This window comes from Bactrocera dorsalis, chromosome 3 (genome assembly GCF_023373825.1).
Source record: "Bactrocera dorsalis isolate Fly_Bdor chromosome 3, ASM2337382v1, whole genome shotgun sequence".
NCBI classification, from domain to species: Eukaryota; Metazoa; Arthropoda; class Insecta; order Diptera; family Tephritidae; genus Bactrocera; species Bactrocera dorsalis.
This window is the reverse complement of record NC_064305.1, coordinates 83,211,259-83,235,823: the sequence shown is the minus strand read 5'-3', so window position 1 is coordinate 83,235,823 and position 24,565 is coordinate 83,211,259. Positions and strand designations below refer to the sequence as shown.

General features: G+C 35.7%; 1 protein-coding gene across 3 annotated transcripts in view; it reads left to right on the top strand.

Moving 5' to 3' along the window:
• Positions 1-407: 407 nt before the first annotated feature.
• Positions 408-24,565, top strand: part of LOC105226273 (uncharacterized) — a 36,079-nt gene continuing 11,921 nt past the window's right edge. The window contains exons 1-3 of one of the 3 annotated variants that reach the window (XM_049451779.1): positions 408-632; positions 7,310-8,687; positions 24,316-24,388. In XM_049451779.1, the coding sequence (XP_049307736.1) occupies positions 8,301-8,687; positions 24,316-24,388 (460 nt within the window). In that variant the 5' untranslated portion in view covers positions 408-632; positions 7,310-8,300. Of the gene's footprint in view, positions 660-7,309; positions 8,688-24,315; positions 24,389-24,565 lie in introns of all 3 variants that reach the window. The other 2 variants (XM_049451780.1, XM_049451781.1) reach the window with 2 other exon arrangements.

Genomic DNA, 24,565 nt, shown 5'->3' with positions numbered 1-24,565 from the left:
TTCATATTGCATTCCAACATGCCGTAACCATCGTGTTCTTATTTAAAAATGCAGAAATGTCGTCACAAAGTGTAAGTGCAAGGAAGCCAGTCAGCCGACAAACAGCAAATTCGTCAGACCAACTGGCGATCTGCATTTCTGCTGTACTCGCACGCCGCCACAAGCACTACTCACCAGTTGCCGACACCCACTCCCCACAGCGATTGTGCTTGTGCGGCTTAACGGTGAGCTGCACAATGCAAGCACACACATGCACACGCTCGTGCCATGCCAGAATTCGCGCGAAGCACTCACCGATCGTGCCGTGGTCGTGTGCTAACGCTGCTTTTTTGCGACGCTGCGCTGCCGGGCGCTTCGTGGCGCTGGGGATTTTTACAAATTTCCACCTGTGACTCTGCGCTTTTCACTCATTCGCCAAACAGCTACCGAAGTGGCATATCGCACACGCGGAAAAGCACTCGACGCGCGCGCTGAATGCCAAACGAATTGTGTTCCATGATAAATAAGTGCATACATAAATATTAAATAATTGTAACAGTGCAAATAAATAGAATGTGAATACTCGTATTTATTGTTAATTGAATTAAGTTGAATTTGAATTGTAGCACGCGTTGAGAAGGGTGTGTTCGCATGTAAGTGGCGCCCAGGATTGTGTGTCTGTAATGTGTAAAGTGGCGCGCCTGCGCAAGCAAAAAGTGTGGTTCATATTGTGGGCTAGGAAAGAATTTAGAAGATTATTGAATATTTTTCGGATCTATAAGAGTACTATTTTGCTCAGCGTTGCGTTTATAATTTGCGTGCCTTTGCCAGACAAACGTCGATATTATATTATGGAAAATACCAGCTTCTGGCTGGCTAGCAATGTTGCAGAGAAATGTTAGAATAAACCGTTACGCTTGAGCAACGAAACCCAATTTTTTAGAGCTGTGTAAATAATTGGAGTATATTTCCAAAATGAATTTCCAGTTGTCAATTGAGAATTTTTTTCAATATAATATTTTACAAAAATTTTTGTACACTTTTGTGTATCAAAATCATTGCAAGTGTTGCGTGGCGAGAAACTACAAAATAATATTATTTAAAATTATGTACAGTTTTTTTTATATATTTTTTATATTTCTTTTGTAGTTTTTTCATCATTACAAATTTTTTTGGTAGCGTCAAAGTAATTAAATATAAATTAGTTGCCCTTACTCTCATATATTTGATTACCTGCAGTTTTTCTGTTGGTGACAAGTCTTGAGAGCAGTTTTGACTTTTGAAACTGAAATTATTAAACACTTAGCGGATTGTTGAGGCAGTTTTCATAATTTTTTGATTGTGTTAATTTTATGCTTGAATTTTCAGCTGTTTTATTTTTGTTCCCATAAGCAAATTAGATAATTACAAAGTATATATATAGAAAAATATGGCTATATGTAATGGTTATGAATAATACTTAATTTAATTTGCTTATGTGATCAAAGCACCTTATGTACATAGTCACTTAAAATACAAAACAACGTATCAACAAAAACATCGAAATTGAGTTTTTTATTGCTTACGATTCACTAAATCATATTACATTTTAAAATTTTCATTTACACAAAATATAACCATTTTATAACCAAAACTCAAATTTTGTTTCAAAATGAGTGTTTTCTATTATATCGTTTTTCCTTTTCCTGTAAACTTATGATAAGTGATGTTACGCTATTTTGTATTTTAGGTGACGATATATACATTTATTAAACTTAATGTGCTAATAAACGAGTAGTCACGCCAACTACTGGTCCTTTGTAATGGTACCAATACAAGCCGGGAGTGTACGGCGTGGAAGATGTCAACTCTTTTTGCGAAGTTTAATATATATTTGATATCTAATTCTGATACTTCATCCACCATTGAACTGCGAAGCCCCTAGGCATTTTAACCGAATTCTTGATAAGACCGGACGTAAGCAGTAAGGCATCTCACCTTGATCCGTCTGTCAGCTCTTTCGGAAATTCCTTTGTATAGTTTCTTAATCGTTCTTAACTATTTCGTTTCCCGGATCACCCTTTTGGCCTGGAACCCAGTGTATATGCAGCCATTTTTCTTGGCTTGAACTTTGGGTACAAATTTATTCCCTTTTAAATCCAAACACTAGAAGCTTAACAGTTTTTTCATTTAAAATATATAAGGATTCTGAGAAAAGTAGCATTAGTTTGGTTCCTTTTAACTGGCTAAATGTATTTGTACTATGTTTATTACAAATAGCAAAATAGTTTATAATCTAAGCTCAACATTTGTTCGACAGTGTAGTCTAAGGATCATGAATTCACAATACCTTTATGAAATCGAGCTATTTTTCTATTTATTGCATGAAAAAACATTCATTTGAATTTTAAAATTTAAAACTAAGATTAAGACATGAAAATATTCATTAATACTATATATAGCAGTAAATTTTAAATAAAAAAAAAATAGTTCGATAGAATTTAAGATCTTAACGGAGAGAGAAAATTTTAATCGTTATATACTGGAAATATAGTTTCGGCGAAAATGGAGTATGAGAAAACCTGTATCTAAGCAAAAATGTATTCATAACTGATAAGACTCAGCTATTGCTTTCAGTTAATTAGGAACAGAGGGAGATTTAGATAATATTTCTGAAAAATAACTCATGAATGTAAAGAAACATCACCAAAATCTTCAAAAATTAAGATATAATTATTGTAATACTATAAACTATTGAAACAAGGTTAACAATTTCGGAAAAAAGGAACTTAAGGCTAGTAACGACAAAAGATAGTTGGGATAATCAATAACAAAAACTTAAAATTTCACAACTATAAGTTGTCAGAAATAAATATTACAAAAAATTGTTTGATTTATTATTATCACCGCAGAGTTTGGTTAAAAGTGTGCTAATTTGTGGTAAAATCCATTTAATTTTTCGTTCCGTTGTTTCAAATTCACTTTAGAAGATATTCTGAGTTCAAAATTAGTTCTTCCACAAAACAAGTTTTGTTATCTTACCATCATACATGTACTATTCTCTGATCGCCCTTCTCTTGGGAGTGAATTGTCTTTGACCAAGTATCCGCTGGGTAACTTGTAACAGATAATGATAAAAACAGGTAATGTAAATTATTCCTGTTATCTAGATTTCATAAAAATCAAATCTGCAGTTAACGTCGTTTCAGAAAATGTTTGAGGGACTTTGGTCGACCAGGTAGTGCTAATAATATCATCCACATGTCTTTTTCTTCTTCTTTATTGGCGTAGACACAGTTTACGCGGTTATAGCCCAGTTTACAATAGCGTGCCAGTCATTCTTCCTTTTCGCTGTTAAGCGCCAATTAGTGATTCCAAGTTTAGTCAGGTCTTTCTCCACCTGGTATTTTCAACGGAATGGAGGGGATCCACTTCTTCCCCCAGCACAGTACTGCGTCAAATACTCTCAGAGCTAGAGTGTTTTCATCCATTCGGACGACATGATCTAGCCAGCGCAGCCGCTGTCTCTTAATTCGCTGAACTATGTCAATGTCGGCGTATACCTCATACAGCTCCATCGCCCCATCGAATGCGGTATTGGATGTTGCCAATGTGCAGAACCATTCTCTCGAAAATTCGTAACGCCGACTAATCAGATGTTATCATCGTCCATGCCTCTGCACCATATAGCAGGACGGGGATGATGAGTCTTTGCCCATCGATAAAGGACTTTACTTCGCAATTGCTTACTAATTCCGAAGTAACACCTTTTGGCAAGAGTTATTCTGCGTTGGATTTCGAGGCTGACATTGTTGGTGGTGTTTATATTGGTTCCACAAAATTATCTACGATTTCCAAGTTATGACTGTCAACAGTGATGTGGGAGCCAAGTCGCGAGTACGACGACTGTTTGTTTGATGACAGGAGATATTTCGCCTTGCCCTTGTTCACTACCCGATCCATTTGTTTCGCTTCCTTATCCATTCTGGAGCAGTACTAACGGAGCGATTGTTGATTCCAATGATATCTATATCATCGGCATACACCAGCACTTTTATAGAAAATCCTCATAAAAGTGTCATATACATAACTGTATTTAGAATATTAGATTTTAATGGTTGAGGAATAAATTATTTGATAAGTTTGGGAATATTATATCATGTATAGTTAACATAACCTCTAAAATGTTGTACCTTAAAAATACTTTACATACATGTATGTATGTATGTAGTATCACAATTAAACCTCCTTACTACAAGAATATTTTAAAATACTTCTGCATATTAACATATTAGCCTGGAAACTTGCAGAAAAACTCTTACAAAAGAATTGGTGATATAATATGAGGCACTGAAACAGAAGTATTTACATGTGAAAGGTATGTAGAAATGCAAAACGATCCAAGCAAGACATGACTTAAAGAAAAGCGACAGAGAAAATTGAATACACTGGCTTTCAGCAAAACTTTAACGCAAATGCCGCACAGTAAACACCGCTAAAACATGTGCAATAACAACAAACAAACAGCTAAATAGATATGTATACACAAACACACACACATACGGTACATAAGTGTAATAAGAAAGTAACAGTACAACAACAGTAAGAGCAACAACTACAAGCAATCAAAACGATTAATTAGTGCATAAAACGCGCATAAATAATTTACATTGCCGTTAAATGAGAAAACCAAAAGACACGAAACCAACAACAGCAACACACACACACACATAGTCAGATAATTACAAACATACAAGTAAGGCAATCATATTTACAATGCTCATATAGTCAATGGGCAGGCGAAATAAACAAAGAATACTAAATGTTAAATTATGTGTGGCTGTGTGTGTGTGTGTACGAGTGCTAACCGTTGCATATTGTGCACTAGCTGTAAATTTCTCTGAGTGCATTCACACATGTATATGTACATATATGCATATGCATGAATATATGATTAGCTACAGTTGCATTGTGGCAATTCGCTTTCAATCTAATTAAAATCTAATATAAGCATAAATATGTGCAAATTATTTTTCATTAACGGCGATCGTTTTCACAGAAATTAAGATGCTTGTTTAGCTGCAATTAAAAGAAAAGCAAAATATACTAGTATAAATGTTGAAATTTATACTGACGCTCTGTTTGATTTCTTCAGTTTGGCAATATGTGGCTCAGTTCGCTTTGTTGCTATTGTTGTACTAGTAAAAATGCTTAAAATTCGTAAATCGCACATTTTTCTCGGAATTACAACTCCAATAATGCAAAAAGGTGGCTCAAGAAACTTTAATAGCGCTTATAACTACTGTAAACATATTTGCATTAGAGTGGATCGGAAGTCGAGTGGGAGAAATATGTATGAATAAATGATATGCTTATGGTTTTTATGACAAAATCGGCTTTCAAATATTCTGGTACAAAGTCGATGAGTCAATTATTTAAACTGAGATTTGCGATTTCGAGAAATGCTTTGACTTAAAGAAGCCGCAACTACTTCTAAATTGACTTTATTTTTGGCACTGTTATATTGATAGAATGGAATCGAGAATCGCTAACACAATCGTTTTTTACTCTTTGAACAATTTTTTTTTTTCCTTTCAGACCCCAATTTATACAACCTGAAATTTTCTTCAATCTTAAAGGGGTCGCTTGTTTGGTATCAGACGGCTTGTAGAAGTCTTTCACGATCCTGATGACTTTTTTGGTATTGCTCGACGTCAGTTTACATAGGCGTATTAGTTTTGCGGGGATACCAAATTCAGACAACGCGGAATAAAAGCAACTTCTTTTCTTACTGTCAAAAGCATGTTGGTGATATATTCAACCTTAAACACGGCTTCGCGGTAATTATTCGCGTCGCATATTGAATTTTGGCTTATCCAGACAAAATTATGAAAGCTATTCGAAATCTGAAAATTGTTATCGATTGAAGAAAACATCTCGCTATGTTTGACAGGTGTTTTTTTTTAATATTTTGCTCAGATTTTTTATACTTTTTTTTATGTTTGAGATACAAAATTTCACTTTTTTCGACGCAGCCATTTTTTCTGAGATAATAAGCATTAAATAAACAAAATTTGAAAAGGTTCTGAAGTTGAAAACTATTTCCAAGAAGTCGACTTCCTCGCTATTCGAACTTCTTCTTGGTAGGATAATGGCGCATCTGCTGCATCGTCATCGACTAGGGAATGGGTTTCATCATCTCCTGTTATCCAAATTTCAAATCGTCAAAAATGAGGTGTCTCTCCATAATTTGAGTTATAAGGAAAGGAATAAGGGAAAGCCAAATTCAAGTTCACTAAAGGCACCTTATCACTGGATAGTTTTCAGATACCTCACTTTGTGGAACAACCAGACCAACCATTCAGCTATAGTTTTTTTGAAGAATTTTCGTCCAATGATTACTTTTTAAATTATGAATAGTTTTTGTCGAGTTTTTCTCTGTTAATCTTGAAGTTAAAGCGCAATATATGTCAGTTTCCAGTTTTTATAGCTTTGGTGCTCTAAGAAAGATACTTTTTTCAAATGTTTAAATAAAAAAAAAAATTCTTAAATTTTTGAAATATTCTTTGTAAGCAGTTTTTCTGCCCCTTTGATGATATGGAACTATTAAGTTGTGTTTATTACGAAGAGTGAAGGGGTTCGAGCCTGGTTTCTGACCAGAGCTCGATAGTTGTTCGACAGTTTGGTCTAGAGGTATTGAATCCACACACCTATTAACTAAAGAAATTCTAAAATTTTTGTAAAAAAAAAATATTTAATTTAATTTTGGCAGAAATTATTACAAAGAAATTAAAATTTCAGTGAAAATTTCGTGATTTTTTTTCAAATAGTTGTAATTAAAAAAAGAACTTCACGCAAGTCTTTAAGAACTGTATCTCAAAGGCCTGTGTAAAATTTCATGAAGATCGGTGGTGTAGTTCCGGAGAAATCTTGCCAATCGACTTAAAAAACACAGGTCCGAGAAAAAACGAGCTTAAAGACGGCGCACTTAGCCTAGGTAGCATCGAGGACATAAGTTCTCTAGTAGGTATCTCCGAAACTATTACTCGGATCAACTTGAAAATTTAGAACAATATTATAGAGGTATTGTAGAATTTAATAAGATGACAAAAAAATCAGTTTTTTGAAACCCCTAAACCCATGTAGCCTCTTAAATTTGCGAAAGTATGGATAGTTTGATAATAAATGTTGTTACCAATCCATTAATCGGTATCGGCAGCGGCCAAAAATTTGGAACTTATCGGATTTCATTACTTAAACACTATTTCCCATTAGATATAAAAAAAACACAAGAAAAAAATATTTGTTTTTCAAAAATCTACCCAACTTAATACTCCAACGCATATTTCAGTTGACGAAGACACAGTAGGAGCTGCAATTTTGAGCAAACGCCACAAAAATTTATGCAACAGTTATTAACTTGCCCGCAATCATAATAATAAAACTAATAAGAAAAAGCTAAATAAGTGAAAAATACCAAAAACAAACATATAAAACAAAAAAAAAAAAACAAAAACAACAGCGGCGGCAATAAAACGCAAAGGCAATCTTTAATTATGTGCAAAAAAGCGGGCAATTTTAGTAAGAATGACAACAACAACAACGAAAACGGTAAACGGTAAAGAAAACGCAAATTAACATCATCGGCGAGTATAAAAGCAACAATTAAACAACACGCTGAACATTGTTTTGAGGCAATTTAAATCAAAGCAAAAATCAGCCCACATTTTACCCAGCAAAAAAACCGTATAAGTAAACAAAAATTACAACAGCAACAAAAGCACAATAAGGCAAAAATCGCAACGCGGCAAAAAACTTGCGGCTGACTGCTGGAAAATCGCATAAGCAGCCAAAGCAACAGCAATACAAATAACAATAACAACAAAAATAACGCCCGCGCAGCTGTTGTGTGCGTACGCCTGTCAGCCCTACGACAGCCAGTCGACCAACAACAATTAGCTTGGCTTAGCCACACAGCGGGAGCCGTGCGTTCGCTTGCAGAAGTGTTGGTCCACCAACTTGGCTTGAACACCGTGCTCCAGCGGCTAACAGCTGCAATGCTTACGGATTAGCTGTGGCAACAGCTGTTGTTGTTGCTGCTGCTGCTGGTTGAGCTGCCCCCATTTATGCCCAGCTCACCACCGAAACACCACGTCACGCTGAGCGCACGCGTACCTCCCGCCCCCGTTCGCCGCGCTGCATATGGCTGTGATTGCTTCGCTTTCGTTTTTCCGCGCTTCGCGTTTTCCATTTTCAACGATTTTTATAACTGTTTAAGTTTTTTGTTTTGTGATATTTGTTGTTGCTGAAGACTCTTTTGCCAACACCAACGCCAACGCTTGATGATGTGCTCACCTAGTGGCTTCGTTTTCATTTTAATTGCAACTTTAATTTGGAATTGTTTGCATTTTGAATGTGCGGTGCACGACAACAACAACAACAACAACATCAGTGCGAGTAGCAACAACAGCAGCAACGCCAACAAGACTCTGGTGAGCAATCGCAGTTGGTTCAGCAAAACCACAGCGAGTCACAGTCATGTGGCCCCCGCCGTTGGTCACAATGAAAGAGTAGCAGATAACACGAGAAGTAGCAGCAGCAGCAGCACCCACAATGCCAGCAACACCAACAGCAGCACGAATGCGAATGGTAACGCTCGCGCTGTTGGCGGTCGCCGTTTGCGCATCGATATCACGCGGAAGCACAGCGTTCATCTGAATGGTGTCGAGGTAAGTTCTCAGTCCGTTTCCTGATTTACATCCAAGTACCCTTGTGGGTCAGCAGTTTATTTGACTTTGAAATGCATGTAAGCAATTACTAAAAGCAAGCAAGACTAAACAATACTTGCAATGTTGAGGTCGAAATGCAGAATAAAGCAGAAAATGAGGTGTGGTTTCTTTAGGGCAATCGTACGATAGTCGTGCTTAAATCAGGTCATTATCAAGCTAGTTAAAGTTCTAAAGTAAGCGAGTACTTTAAGTAATAAATTTATTATTAAACATATTGTAATAAAATATTATCTTTCTCGAAAAATTAAAAAAATATTATAAAAAGGTTTCCATACCCTTAAGGATTTACATTGCATATAAAATATTTTTTCCTTGATTTCTCCTCACTGGAGCATAGGGCATTAACAAGTTTTCGTCATCTCACACCATTCAGGACTGTGGTTTCTTCGTCTTCCCTGGAAGCACTGTATTGAGTTCTTATTATTATTGTTCGGTCTCAATTTCTGCTAGGTTGTTTTTTCCGCATTAGTTACCTTTAGTTTTGAGCTGGAGTATTATAAAAAATATGCATTTTTTTGCAATAGATGTGGCTTTTCGACGAGCAATGTGAGCTTCCGTATTTCAGTTTTGTATGCCAAAAGTTTATCGTGAAATCCAATAGCACCCAATATAAATAAAAGTAAGATATGTAGCTTGCCAATATTCGATCTCCGAACTAACTTCTACTATGGAGAAGGAATTCTGTCTTTTCACTACTTTCTTACTTAGGAGCCATCCTCAAAAAAATACATCCTCATTAAAGAATTGAAGGCGATGGTCTAGTTTTCAGCAATAAAGCGCCGACTATTCTCTTCCAATGCGTCAATCATTTTGAGCTTATCTGCGTAGGCAATCGACTGCAGATAACCCTACAAAAATTAGTCCAGCGGTGTTTAATCGGCTATGACACAAGCCCACGACGTGAGATAATGCGGTCACCATGTTGACTCTATGACATGTAGTGTGGTCTTGTTGGTTCGGATGGTCATACACATCAACCTTCTCGAATTCAGGTATAAAAATACCATTAACCATGGCTTTATAGCGGTCCCCATTAACTGTAATATTATGGCCGGCTTCATTTCTGAAAAATATGGCCCTATTTTTCCTTTTGCATACAAAGCACACCAAACAGTGGTCAACCATGGCTTGTAAATAAGCTAAGATCGCTTTTAGTACCGCTAGACACTGGTAGTGGAGGAGTGTATAGTAAGGCTTAAGCGCCAGTCAATTTGCAACAGTGTACAACTGATCTGGGTGCCGAGTCAGAAAGTGGTAGCCGGAAATAAGCTGGACGTGGACCGCTTTGAGGGTTTCAGGATGATGGGCTCTGAACCAAGCACTGCGGAGGGGTCCCACACCAAAAAGGATTTACTCCGCACTCAAGAGACAGTGAGGAGAAAACCGACCTCTCAGCAGGCAACAAGAATGCACCACGTCAAGTAAATATTGGGAGGTTACAACCTAGCAAGGATTAGAGATATGAACAGCAATCCACGTATATGGATGCTAGGGCCTCGAGCCTGCTTCTAAAAATTGCTTGGTAATCTAGAATCAGTGTTTCTTGAGCCTGTAGTGCCCTGCCTAGAGCCCGACAAGGAGATAGAGGTTGAATTTCATTAATTTTTCAGAGTGATGGACTTTTGTGACCATATGAGATATTTTAGAAGGCAAAATAAACCTTAGGTTGCAGAGCCAAACCTCAAATATTTTCGGTCTATCAATAGCTTGTGAATTAACATCATCGACAAATTTGTTTATTATTATACGCATTCAACCAAAAGTGAGCTTCAACGCTCAACAAAATTTTCCTGTGAAATTTGGCTCGTTTTAGGTTCATTAATAGAAACTGCAATTAAAACTGGTTCTAAGTTCTAAAAAAAATATTGTTTCATTAGAGTCTAGAAAATTATTCGATTTTTTTGGGAGAGAATTTTTTTCAAATAATCAGTCAACATACTTCCTTTATAGGATTCCAAAAACAAGAACTGTCTATACAAAGAGCATTCCAAAAAAACTGAAAGTCTATGAAACGAGGCTTCCGGAATAATTTTTTGTTTGATCAAGATCTTTTACTCCATAATGGAGCTTCTGCTACAGTTTCTTCAACAGTTGCACAATTCTTTTTAAGCTCTAGGAAATGGAGAAAGTATTAGACAGTGTATTTGTAAATAGAAATGCAGATTGCTTTGGCTACACTGCAGTCATTTAAGGTTTATAATTGCTTGAGCTCCCACACAAGCGGCAACTTTTATTTACTTTTGCTTTTGAGCTTCGCACAAATTTTCACGCTTTTTGACCAAACTGACGTAATTTATGTAAATATGGCCCAAAGAAATAAAAAATGCATTAATTTATTTTTTTTGTTTTTACTTTTTTTTTCATTTTATGTTTTCTGTAATGATTGTTATTATTTCATGGGTTAGGTAACTTCTTACTGCGCGCCGAAGAAAAATGAAATGCGAAAAAATGCTTGCACTCATAAAAAGTTTTGAAGTCATATTCGGTGCTGATAAAAATTTGTGAGGTGATTTTTGGTAAATGCTGTCTTTCTGCTGGTGTTATATAAAGTGAGCAGTGCAATTAATTAGTGTTTTTAAGTAATTAATATTCAAGTGGGGTATGAGTCGGCGATTATAAAGTAGTATAAGTAGGAAAGGCAACTCCAATAGGTTCAGGCATTATTGAAGCGGCATCCTAACTGGTCTTGTTACAGAATTCCAAATATATTGGAATTTGAAAGACAAAGAGAGACTTATGGGTAGGCGGAAATAACTTATGATCTTTACAGCAGTGTAAAATAAGATCTGTCATCGTTAGCAATGGCGGACGTTAGTTCTCAGTATTAACCAGACATCCCATTACATTCCTAGTGGATAGTCAAGGAGCACTGGGTTTACAAGAAGTCTGGCGGCGGCAAGAATATTCGAAGAAGGGCTTTTGGTTGAAATTTATAAAAATAATCCACCACACACAACTATTTATAACTACTCTGGTGTTCTACTACATAGCTTTTGACTCAATTTATTCATAATTCATAGGGTTTTCTTTTATTCGTTCCTCCTTTCTTCATTCTTAGGGCGTTGTTACCATTAAAAAGCGCTGCCAGCTGTTACAATGGAATATTCCACAACATATTTGTGAATATATAGAACATTTTTCTAAATTACATATCGCCATTTTGTTTTTTTTTTTTTTGAGTTAAGAGTTTGCTCTTGCAAACAGTGAACTCAAAGCGAATCTCTGAGGCGTTACAAAGTGTGCCACGCAGCTCAAGCAGTTTAATGAAAAGCGTCTCTTAAACAAACTATGTGTTCTATAAAACTTGGTTGAATAATGGCTTACTTACAAACAGTTCTACAAATGCTGGTAAATATGTACCAAATACTTGGCAGCATTGCTGTAACAAAGGCCAAGAATTTACATTTTTCTGGAGTCGACGAAGGTTGAACATTGACTCGGCGTATTAGCCTATTTATACGCGCGATTGTTATGTGTATGTATGTATTAATGTAAGATTGTATGTATGGATGTATGAAAGTATGCATGTATGTATGTATGTATGTCTTTAATCGTATGGAATATAGTGGAAGTTGAGTTATAGCTCTGCGCATGCAAATTTATCACATTTGAGAATTGTCTACAGATTTAACTTTTACGACTGTGGGTTTGATATTTTATATGTAAATATTTTTAATATCTCGAATTGTGTCATATTTATCTTTGTAGAAGAAAATTTGAATAATTTATTGTAATTTTTTTATATTTCTGGAATCAAATAACTTATAGAGTGTGTGGAAAATATTTTTTATTCATTTTTTCTTCAAAATCTCAAAATTTGATCCTTTTGATGGATGGTTTGACGGTTAGACATGTTATCCAAATTTCATTTAGTAAGAATCCTCCATTAGGTTGGGTTAGGTTAAACTGGCGACCAATAAGTCAAGCATAGACCGGGTTTGGTCCTTTCCGATAGCAGATGGAGTTCAGTTCCTAGGAATTCCAAGAGAAATAGTCATACTTTAGTATGTCAGCGCTTTACGCGAATTTTAACAGACTCTGAACGAGGTTATGTACGAAAAACCTGAAAAAAGAAACTGTGTACATAATAAGTATTAATGTCATACGTCTATAGTATACAACCATTGTTTGCATAAAGTTGCCACAAATTAATCAAAATCTTAGTGTTTAAATGTGTAGAGTTTTTCATTCAAATGCTGAACGATAATAAGTCAAGGCTGACAATTAAATCGTCTAATAAATGCTTCAACGAGAACTATTCAATTGAATGACTTGACTATTTGTAAAATGTTACATATACAGGGTGTGTCTATCTGTATATGAAAATTCAAACATTTTGCTATTTACATCTGCTAACCGGTTGAGTTGGTATGTTTTGGAACATCGAATTCAGTATATCGTCAGCTAAAATGCAAAATAACGTACCATCACGTTTCAGAAGTTCACAAGCGAAGGAAAAACGATATTAGAACAAAATTTGTGTTTTGGTTATGAAAAGGTTATATATTGGTTAACATACACTCATATAATGGTTATTATATTTGACAACGATTATTTTTTTTATGATACGTTGTTTTGCATTTAAGGTAATGATATGGTACTTCTAACCATGAATCACTTATCTCCGAAACAATTTGTCGAAATAAAGGCGCTTTACATTGAAGATAGTCGCTAACTCAACGGGCATACGTAAAAACCAATTTTACATTGTCTGGTGATCCGATAAGATCTCGAAGATTTATGCCTTTAAACCACGGCAACTCAGCTGTCACTAAGGATCAAATTATTCAGTTTCTGCTAAAAAGTTTCCTGAACACATGATGCCAAAAAGAACTGAACACTGACTGGGAACTGACAGTTCTTCAGATTTGACTTTTTCTGAACACATTCCGTGGGGTTATTTGACGGGTAAATGAATAGTTAGAAATCCTCAGATTAAGGAAGTCAATATAAACATAGGAGCATAAAGGATTGCTATTACACCCGCGATGCTTGGTAAAGTTCTGCCGAACATATCGAGCGTAATAGCGATTCTTTCAACTTATGCTGTTTCTAAATTGTAAAAAGAAAATAAAAAGGGGATTTCCCTTCGATTTTTTTTTTTATTTTTTGTATTCTTATAATAAAGCTGACACACCCTGTATGCATTCTTATTTACACAGCCATCAATCTGATCAATTGTCATTTGATATATTACTATGCACATCAGTGCTGCCGCTAGTGCTGATGACTTGACAGCTGTAGCACACATCTTCAGGCAAACGTCTGAAAAAATCTTATTAATCTTTTGGATGAATTAATCGCACCAAACTTGGCTGATAGGCATACATAAATTTAATGATAATCACACGCTTTTGTTGAATGGATACGATACGCAAGCACCGCAGCATACTTTTTATATACTTTAAGACTCTCTTATTGATTTATATGAATCACATAAATTAAATTTAATTAGCTGCAATGATTTAGAAACAAAACCCCATTCGATTTCAATTACGGCGTTGTAATTGAATAGCTGATTAGTAGTAATCAAATATGCGACAATGTAAGCGAACGCTCAGTATGAGCTCTAAGCAAGCGATATGGCAAGGTTTGCATATACAAAATGACGCGAGCATTAAAAATACAACAAATAAATAAATAAAATAAAATAAAATAAAATAAAAATAGCAGAAATGGCACCATTTTCGCTTCTTATTTCATATATATAAATAAGTAAATGACCTCTTCCATTATACATACAAAAATACACTACAATATTACATTTACTACCGAACAGGTGATTATCAGGCGATATATGTTATATATATGTATGTTTACGTTTTGTTTATGCACAATATTTGTAAACTTCTTTTGGGTGTTGAAAAACTGCAGTGTTGACTAAAAGATATTGGCAAAAAGTCGCCTGGAAACGCAGTGCCATAATGCCAGAACGTTGAGTCATGTAAATATTGTTGTTGTACCGAAAACATAAACAAAAATACAAAAAGCAAGCAGGTCTAAAAAGAAAAATGATGCGACTACACGTGCCGTTGAGAATATATAAATTATTTTACTTTTCTAATAAATGACCTTTTTTAAGTGTTATCTCCATGATTACATATACAGTCATACTATTACAAAAAACGAATTGTCGTAATTAGAAAAAGAATTTAATTAATAATTTAAATAATTTATATTTCTATGAAGGGCTATAATAGAATATCTGACACAGAAATCTAGATTTTTGGCCTAGAAGTATTTTTGTAAGTTGATCAATTTAGTCCTCACCCAAATTGTATGGGCAATGGTGAGAAAAATACTAATTGACTAAATTAAGCGGTTGTCTGAGAGTACATATTTTATTAAATTGACGTGGTTTCCCTGACAGAAATGGTTTCAAATTTTTATGAGGGGTATCATTACTCATATCAGTGAATTGCCTGAAAAGACTTTGACATCTTTTTCAAAGTAAGGACGAATGTCAAACTTCCTGTTAACCCAATGAAAGTTAAGTCAATATAATACATATAATGTGTACAATAATTGAATAAATTTAAAATAAACAGCCATTATTTGCATAAAGACGCCACAAATTACTCAATTAGTCAATTTTTTCATTCAAATGGTGAGCTAGATTAAGTCAGGGCTAACAATTAATTTCTGTGTAAAATACTTCTGCGCAAACTATTTAATTGGATGACTTGACTATTTGTAAAATTATAGATATACACAGTGTGCTTATGTCGGTATATAAAGGGTGATCCGCTCGAGGTTGCCTATTTTTTTAAGAAAAACACAAAAACACAGAAGCTTTAAATTTAGGGGAAATGTTTATTATCATTCGAAAGAACATCCTTTGACATTTATTTTTTGAAGATTATCTTTTTTAAATGTTTACAATGACCCAGATAGTCTATTCCAAGACCTGAATCGAAGCGGTATAATCCGCATAGACTTTGGACTTTACATACCCTCACTGGAAAAAGTCTAACGGCGTGATAACACATAATCTTGGTGTCCAATCAACGGGCCCAAAACATCAATTATCTGCTTACCGAAGTGTTTTCTCAATAAATTAATTGATTGATGTAATGTGTGGGAAGTGGCACCGTCTTGTTAAAACCAAATGTCGCCGAGATCACGAGCTTCAGTTTCAGCTTACCATGGCGCGATAACGGTCGCCAATGACGGTTACGTTCTCATTGGCATTATTTTTTATGAAATATGGATATGATTCCATCGGCCCACACACCACGCTAAACAGTTGCTTTTTTGGATGAGTGGAAGCTTATCAACCTCTTCAGGGTGCTCTTCGTCCCAAATGCAACAGTGTTGCTTGTTTACAGACACATTAAACCAATAATGGGCCTCGTAGGTAAAAAAAATTGACCTGATTCTTAGAGATAACAGTATTGTATATAAAACGTAGACTTTGGAAGAAAAAAATTTAGTTAAAATCTTAAACGTAGGGGTACCTTTCTTTAGTTCTTGTTAGTTACCTTTCCCTCCAGGTTGAGTTAGCGGCCTCATCTCTGCAACAGAGATCATGGGGATCGGCGAAGCGCTTTGACTATGCCAAACTTGTGGAGAAGGATAATTTCGATTACAAAAACCATTTGAATTTATAAAAAACGGTTTAGTTGCTACATGCAAAATATATTTATGAATATTTCTACATTTTTAGACCAGCATATGAAATGCAAAAAATATCAGCAAAATACCAACTTTTGCTAACGAGAAGCTTAAACCGGATAATAAACAAAAAATAATAGTAATTTGCACAAAAACATTAATTTGCGTTTAATGAACTCTACAACTCTATTCTGTGTTGGCGGTCGGGCGCGCGCAATCACCAGCGTATTTGCATGGCGTCAACTAATCCAAGTGCAATTAGAGTTAACAACGCTAAAAATAACAGCGACAGCCGCACTGACGGCACCAATTGACACTTGGCGTCTTGAATGCTACACACCTACAACGTGAAAATAGCTCGACTTTCTGTGTGTGTGTTCGTCTGTTTTTCAAACGTGCAACACGTAATATCGAGTTTTTTTTTGTATGCAAGCTGAATCCAGTAGTTTTTGAATTTTCGCGAATATTTTTTTATTGAGCAGCTAGCTTGTCTCGTTTTTCGGCATAGCTGTATTTTGACACTTGACAGACGAAATCGCATAATCGGCACATAATTCGAGTGGTGCATTCACACTTGTCGCATGCAATTTGCTGTTGTTGCTAATGTCATTGCAATAGCTACTTCATAGACACATTCTTTCATGTGAAAAAATCAGCCTTAATTGTGTTCACACTTTGGTGGTTGTTGTTGTTGTTTTTGGATTCTTACGAAACAATAATTCACATCTGCAGGGTTTTGTCTATTATTTCATAGAAATTAATTGTTGTCTAAACATTTTTCTTAAGCAACTTTTTCGTAATTGCAAAATATTGCAGCCACATGGTGATTACGTATGTATGTTGATGTAAGTATGTGCATGTGCATGCATATTCATTACCAGATACGCCTCAGATGCGATTTTTGATTAATGCAAGCAATTATACATATCGACATATGCACATACAAATATACATATACGTATGTAGGTGTATATATTATATGTATGTAAAAATGTAAAGACATGTGCATAAAAATCGGCGGCTTTTCATGTTTTATTTTGCTTACTCAAAGAAATAAAGTTACCCTGTAGGAAATCGAGACATATTGCAAATAGAATAATCATTTAAATGAGTTTGAAATTATAACTGTACGTATAAAAACAGCTCTATTTCGTGGCAGCAAAACAAACGGTAAAAATTTGATTCGTACTGACACAAAAATCCAAAATTTTCGTGTATATTTGTGTAAAAATTAGTTATTGCCTTCAAAATAGACTACTTTTGAGCCAATAGGATCATGTTTAATCAAACTATCCAACTAACTAACTAACTAACCTCCGCTGCTTTGACCTAAAATACGGTCAGAAAATTTCGGTTTTGCGGCATTTAGGTTTTAGTTCATTTTTGGGTCGACATTGTTGGATAGTTTGGATGTTGTATTCATAAACCTACGTCTCGTCACTAAGTCCTCATGCAGGGTACTCAACACTATTTCTCAATGTCGTTTTTGCAAAAGATTCAAGGATTAAGGCGCTTTTTACCCAAAACATTAACCAAAACACTAACCGATACATTAACCAATACACTAACCAAGACATTAACCAACACACTAACCAAGACACTAACCAAAAATTTACTAAATTATTAACCAGATCTTTTACCAAAATATTGGGTTGTCAAAAAAGTCTTGCGGTATTTTCGCTAATTGGCGCTGTACAGTACTACTACGATAAAGACAAAAATGCATCTCAAGCCGCCAATAAAACTTGTACAGTTTATGGACCCGATACAGTTTCCATTTCCACAGCACAACGATGGTTTCAACGTTTTCGTTCTGGTGTAGAGGTGGTCGAAGATGCGCCACGCATGGCTGAATTGGTCGAAAGAGACCGGCAGAGTAGAAAAAAAAATAAAAATAAAAAATTAAATAAAAATAAATAAAATTCAATAAGAAATACCGGAAGACTTTTTTGTCAACCCAATATTAACCCAAAGATTAACCAAGACTTGTTGAGTTGTTCTATAAGATATGTTGAGATATTCTGCTATCTCTCTGATGCTAACGCGATGAATTTCGGACTTTCAAGCACTAAGCTATAACTTTTTCGATGTTATTGTCATTAGCAAGTGGGGACGACTCATATGAGGCAGGGTTTCGATGACTTCACGACCTTCCCTGATAGCTTTTTGCCACTTAAATCCTTCTGTTCGTGATATAATGAACTCCCCAAAATACTTCGGCAATATTTGCAACGATTCCGCAACCCTGGTTCTATTGTAAACTAAAAATTAAAGAAAATCCGTTGTTTAGTTCAATCTTGGATTTTTTTATCGATTCCGTATCAAATTTGATCAACGCGCACGCTTTAGCATATCAACCTCTTCAAGGGGCCCTACACGATTGAGTTTGTTATATTTTCTTTTATAATCGTCGTCTGGAGACTTCTGGACTAATACGTACTAGTTATAAATTATAAAAAGGTATATCAACTGACCCTTTCGAGTATTATCTTCAGAGATTTTTCTTATGGAAAACTCCCTTAACACAAACTAGTAATCATATTTTTTAAACTAAAACCAAACCAGTTCTAAACTAGCTTATTTTCCTGCGGGGTAGCTATTTACAAACATGCATTTCAATATTTTTCTATGATCGCATCTTTTAAGCGTGTGCAAATTAATTGTCGCACTTTACATTCTATGTGTCACAGTTCAAACAAATGCATGCGAAATAATACTAATGGCATGAGATTTTTATTGACTCATGTGAATCGATCAAGTAATCGGATACGAAGTAATAATTATGGCCGTGATATTGTGTGACAATAGCTATCGAACACTATCAACACTTTAGATCGCTGATCGTTTGATTCAGACGTGAGAGTAAGTATGCTGTCATTTGGTGATGGTAAACTTTGTATGTTAGAATAAATACAAAAATTGTAAATAACGGAAATTTTCACTGTTCGTGGCTTTAAAGTCTTTATAAAAATGACTACACAGTAAAACTTGAACTGGAACAGCTATGATCGGCATTGGCCTTGAAGGTATTTTACGATAATTTACAGGATTTCTTTAATGAAGTTTAGACAATGGAGGTTTGTTAAGAGTATATATTAGTTATGTTATACCCTGTTCTATTTGCTACTTTTTTACTAGCTAAGTTATCCAAATAAGTCCAATACTGGAGAATATGCAGCTAAGTAATTAAATGTGTATAAGCGCCGAATATACTCACTCAGCTACTTGTTCGATTCGTCACATACCAAGTAAAGTGTAGACTTAAATATGTTAATTAAATTTTCCAAACATGTAATTGGAACAGTAGAAGTAACATTCAAAGTTATTGACCTGCGTTAAGAAACTCATATTATTGTCATGGTTAGAAGCAGAAGAATTATGACTTATAAGCAGACAACAACATAATTAGCAAAATAATTGGATGACCGCATACAAAGCCTATAAATTACGTCCCAAAGAAAGGTGACTTCGTATGATGTACATATACATATGTTTATATATCAAAGAAATTACATTTGCTCGTTCCGGTATAGAACAATATAATGGCTTGCCAAGTTGAGTTCAGTCGAGAATACGCAAATGCAAAAATCTAACTTGAATCACGACCGAACGGGGGGCAGACTATAATGACTACGTGTGTGCAATAACTAATTTATTATGTATATATGTACATATGTGTTTTATTATATACATATAGTGTAATATAAGCATTGAAAAGTTACGCATGCGCATGAGAACTTTTCACACAGCGATTGCATGCTTGAAACTTTTGTTCATACTCTAGATAACCAATACAAAGACGGAACTAAAAAAAAAAAAAAATTGCACATCTGAGAATATATTTTTTTCGCATGTTTAATTTTAAACATGTCTTCAGAAATTTCATTATAATATATATTTAACGCAATATAGAAGAAGAACTAATCACAGGAGTGTATAATGTAAGTTCTATACCTTATTTAAAAACATAAATGTTACGATCCGCAGCGAAGGGTTTTTAATAAGCCTCGACAACTGCAAAGCCGGTGAGCTTGATAGAGAGGATACCCTTATTCAAATTCAATAAGATTGGCAACGAGTCGCTACTCCATTGTCAACTGGAGCTCAAGGGTTGAAACTATAGTCTATAGACCTTCCCTGAACTTGGCAATTGCTGATCGAAAACCAAAACCTGTGCGGCTACGCGTAGTGAGACATATGGAATAAGATTATCTGTGCTACTTGTTCTTAGCAAAGCTTGTCTTGCCACAATGGAAGGGGTCCTACTGCGAAATAGGCTCACTTGGGGTGAGGTTACATATCTTGTTGGTCGCAAAATGCCAAAGCTGTATAGAAGAACGCAAGGTGGAATTATCTAGACAATTTCTTTGCAACTTTCCAGCTTTTGCCTGACTGAAGTTGAAACATCTCGGTAGCCAGTAAGCCCAGTGGAGTTGCTGGGATTAATATTAGTCGCCTTAACAAATTTATGGTCGGCTAAAACGCTTTGTCGGTCGATAAGGGTCTGGTGTTCCATTTCTATACGATTTGGAAATCACAAAGCACCAGCGTTCAAGTGGGATCCTGCGTCACTTTGGGTGCGAGGATCAGCCCTACGATCTAACTTTATAAACCTTAGCAAAATACTATGTTAAGTATAGGAAGTGGTTTCAATTCATAAATATAATTTACTGAGAGCGAAATACACCCTCTGTATCCTACTTTTACATAATAATGGATCATCTGTGAACAAATATGGTTAAATCGGTAAATGTACTTATGAACACGGCAATAAACTGCCCCTATTGCTATGTGAAGCTGTTTCTTAAGCTCATCTCGGCTCAGTTCGTCTCCTTCAATTTCTATAGAATGCGATAGAAAGGTTCTGCGGAAGATTTATGGTTCTTTGCGCATTGGTAACGGCGAATATTGCATTCGATGGAATGATGAGCTGTATGAGATATGCGATGAGATTGACATAGTTCAAGGCCGAGTGGATGAAAACACTCCAGCTCTGAAAGTATTCGACGCAGAACCCACCGAAGAGGAAGACCTCCACTCCGCTAGAAAGACCAGGTGGAGAAGGGCCTGGCTATACTTGGAATCTCCAATTGGCACCGTATCTCGAAAAAAAGAAACAATTGTCACTCTGTTGTTAACTCGGCTATAAGCGCGTAAGCGGTTTCTACGCCGGTAAACAAGAATAAGATATATTTTATAGGGTTCTGGTTGTTACAAACATCGTGGAAAACTTATTAACCCTGTTCAGGTACAAAAATTTATATGTATATCTGAGACCATAGTTCGCGTGCTTAGTTAAACGGCACATACCTCGGCAATACGCGTCTGACTGTGACATGCTTGTAAATAAATTAAAATGCGAGTGGCCATTATGGGTGGCTTACCGCCTCTTTTTGCCGGCGAAGCGCCACCACAGACTAACATTGACGTTACTATTAATACGGTTCGCTGATTTTGGTACTCGCTGCTTGTTGTTGCTGCCATTGTTGTGCTCATTATTGCTGTGTTTGTTGGTTTTTTAGCGCATTTATTCAGTCGGTTCAAATGCTTCGAATTCGTGCGTGCTTTTCCGGCACTTTTCAACGCCACCTGATGGTGTCTGCGCATTTGTGTGCATGTGTGTTTGTGCACGTATGCGTGTGTACTATGCGTGAATGGTTTTTGGTGAATTCGGCTTTTATTTTTTGTGATTTTAATTTGGTTTATTCGCAAACACACATTCTCTAGGTGAAAAAACACCACCTACTTTTGCCCTGTATTGTTGTTGTTGTTGCCTTCTGACTTCAGCCAGCCTTCAATGCCCTTGCCGGCAATTAGTAGTGTTTACTGCGGCAATTGTTGCAGCGCGTCAACAAATATTGCTGCTCTGCGCTTCATGGTTCGTTGCAGACGCTTATATTTTACATCGCCCGCTGTGTGTAGCTGTTCTTGTTATGTCGTTGTTGTTGTTAGCATAATTGGTATAATATGTATGCATATTTTTCAACTTTGAGCTTGATGTTAGCGGAAGTTAAAGTACGTTGTGTTCGCAGTGTAGTTGTTGTATTTTGGCTTTTGCTTCAATTGTTGGCAGTTACACCTCTTTTCTTCTCCAAATTAAGTGGCAAAATCTGCAGCTGAAGTTCATGCGCGTATTTGCGTAAAATTGCAACTTACTTTGTTCATTAAATTTGTTGTCATTTTCCAAATTGTATGGAAAATTTGCAGACACCTCCAAGTGCTGTCGAAAACTCGCACTTTGTTACATGTTTTTGTATGTAGTATGTGTGTGAGTGCGTTAGATTGGCGTTAGGAAGTTCATTATTAGCTGCTTAGGTCGTCATTAGCTGGGCATTTCGAGCAGCTGTTGACAGCTTCATTAAAAGGTAGTAAATAAGTCTAGTTAGGTGTTAATCTTGTGATTATAAACTTCCTCTTGTCTATCTTCGTTATATGTATATGAGCTAACTTATTATAGTTACATACTACTATGGGCAACAACAAAACAAAAAAAAATAATTAGTGTTTAGTATACGCTGTCTTTAAAAGATCAAATTGAAAGGTGAATTCATCTCCTTCAAAGTAATCCCCTCCCGCTGCAATACACTTGTGCCAACGCATTTCCCAGTCATCATAGCACTTGGAAAAATCTTTCATCGTGATGGCCATCAGAGCCTGAATGAAATCGGGTGAAAAGTCTACCTAGACCCCATATAACTAACAAGTCTTAAGCACCTGAAGGTAGGTAGGTAGGGGTGCAGCCCTGTTGTCTTTCGGGCTCAATTAGCACTGGCTGTGCCATTTTGATGCACTAATTGTAGACCTTTTATATTTGCTATCAGGCTTCATCTTCTCTTTCGAACAATTTTAAGATTTCGATGAAGCTACTAATGTCCGATATGCTCTTTGTAGACATCCATTCAAGCTTTGGTGTTTGATGGATTCCAAGTGTTGTGTTTTGGTTCTGTGATAGGTCTGGGCATTCACAGAGAAAATGGAAAATTGTTTCCTTGTTCCCTATTATTTCTCGGCTTCGACAGATGTTGTAGGGCATACTATTTTGGACGCATGTTCTCCAAATGGCCAGTGCACTGTTATGGTTCCTGTGGCCGGGAACTTGGATAAATTCTAGGTGGAGCTTGTCTTTCAGTGCTTTCTTGCTATTAAGGACTATGCTGGAATTTGTCATGGGCGACGACAAGGCCGGGAGCGCAGCTATCTGTGTAAATTGGTGCTTTATGTATCCTCTCGTAGTTTTTCTATAGAGCTTCGCAGGTTTACTCTATGCCCAGTACTTCCGCTTGGATGATGCTAGCCGAGTTCGATAGACGGATAGAGAGAGAAATGTCCAGATCATCGGAAAATACTTCTGTGCCTACTCCGCAGTCCATTTTGGACCCTGAAGGTACTTCCTTGGATTTAATCCTTGCAAGCTGCAAGAGTACGAAATATTTTATCTACTTTTTATAAAAATTTAAATTTTTTGAACATCGTCACTGGGATTGTCTTCAGTCTACAAATGTAACCAAATTGATTGCTGGCTCCGTCGATATTATCTTCTGACTAATAATTGGCTTGCAATTTCTTAAATCTGAAGCCCAAAGATCTTTAAGTTCTCTTATTTTTTTGTACGAAATAGCTAATTTTATGTAGAAAACACCAAGTCGCAAACCAAATATGCCGAGACTAAAAAGTTATTTTTAAAACCTGATTTTCTACGGTTATATTGTAGGCATAAAAATTGGTGGAGTTTAAATCAAATCTTGTTTTCATATGTTAAGATTTGTCCCTAATTTTATGTGATGCTTTATTGAAGATACTTCTCTGAATTTCTGTCTGCTTAGTTAGAGAATTTACACTTCAAAATATAATTTTATTATTTTATCTTTTTATAAGTTATTAGAAACCATCAATATTTGTAAGAAGATCTTCATTTCCAGTTTTTGCTTATCATATACTCCCTTTTTATTTTCAGATTAAGGAAAGTTCACTCGCTGATCATTTGGCTGAACATGAAAAGGAGTTAATATTTGGAAAAGAGAAAGAAGGTGAGTTAAACAATGGCAACAGTATATTAAAAATAGTGGACTAACAAGCGAGGTTATGAAAACACTCAATAAAATAGTAACTTTCAAAAATCAATTATTGGTATTTATAAAAAGAAGATTGCAAAAAAGTAAGGGAACCAAAGTGTCTATATCTTCTTACATTCTTTGAGTATGTGG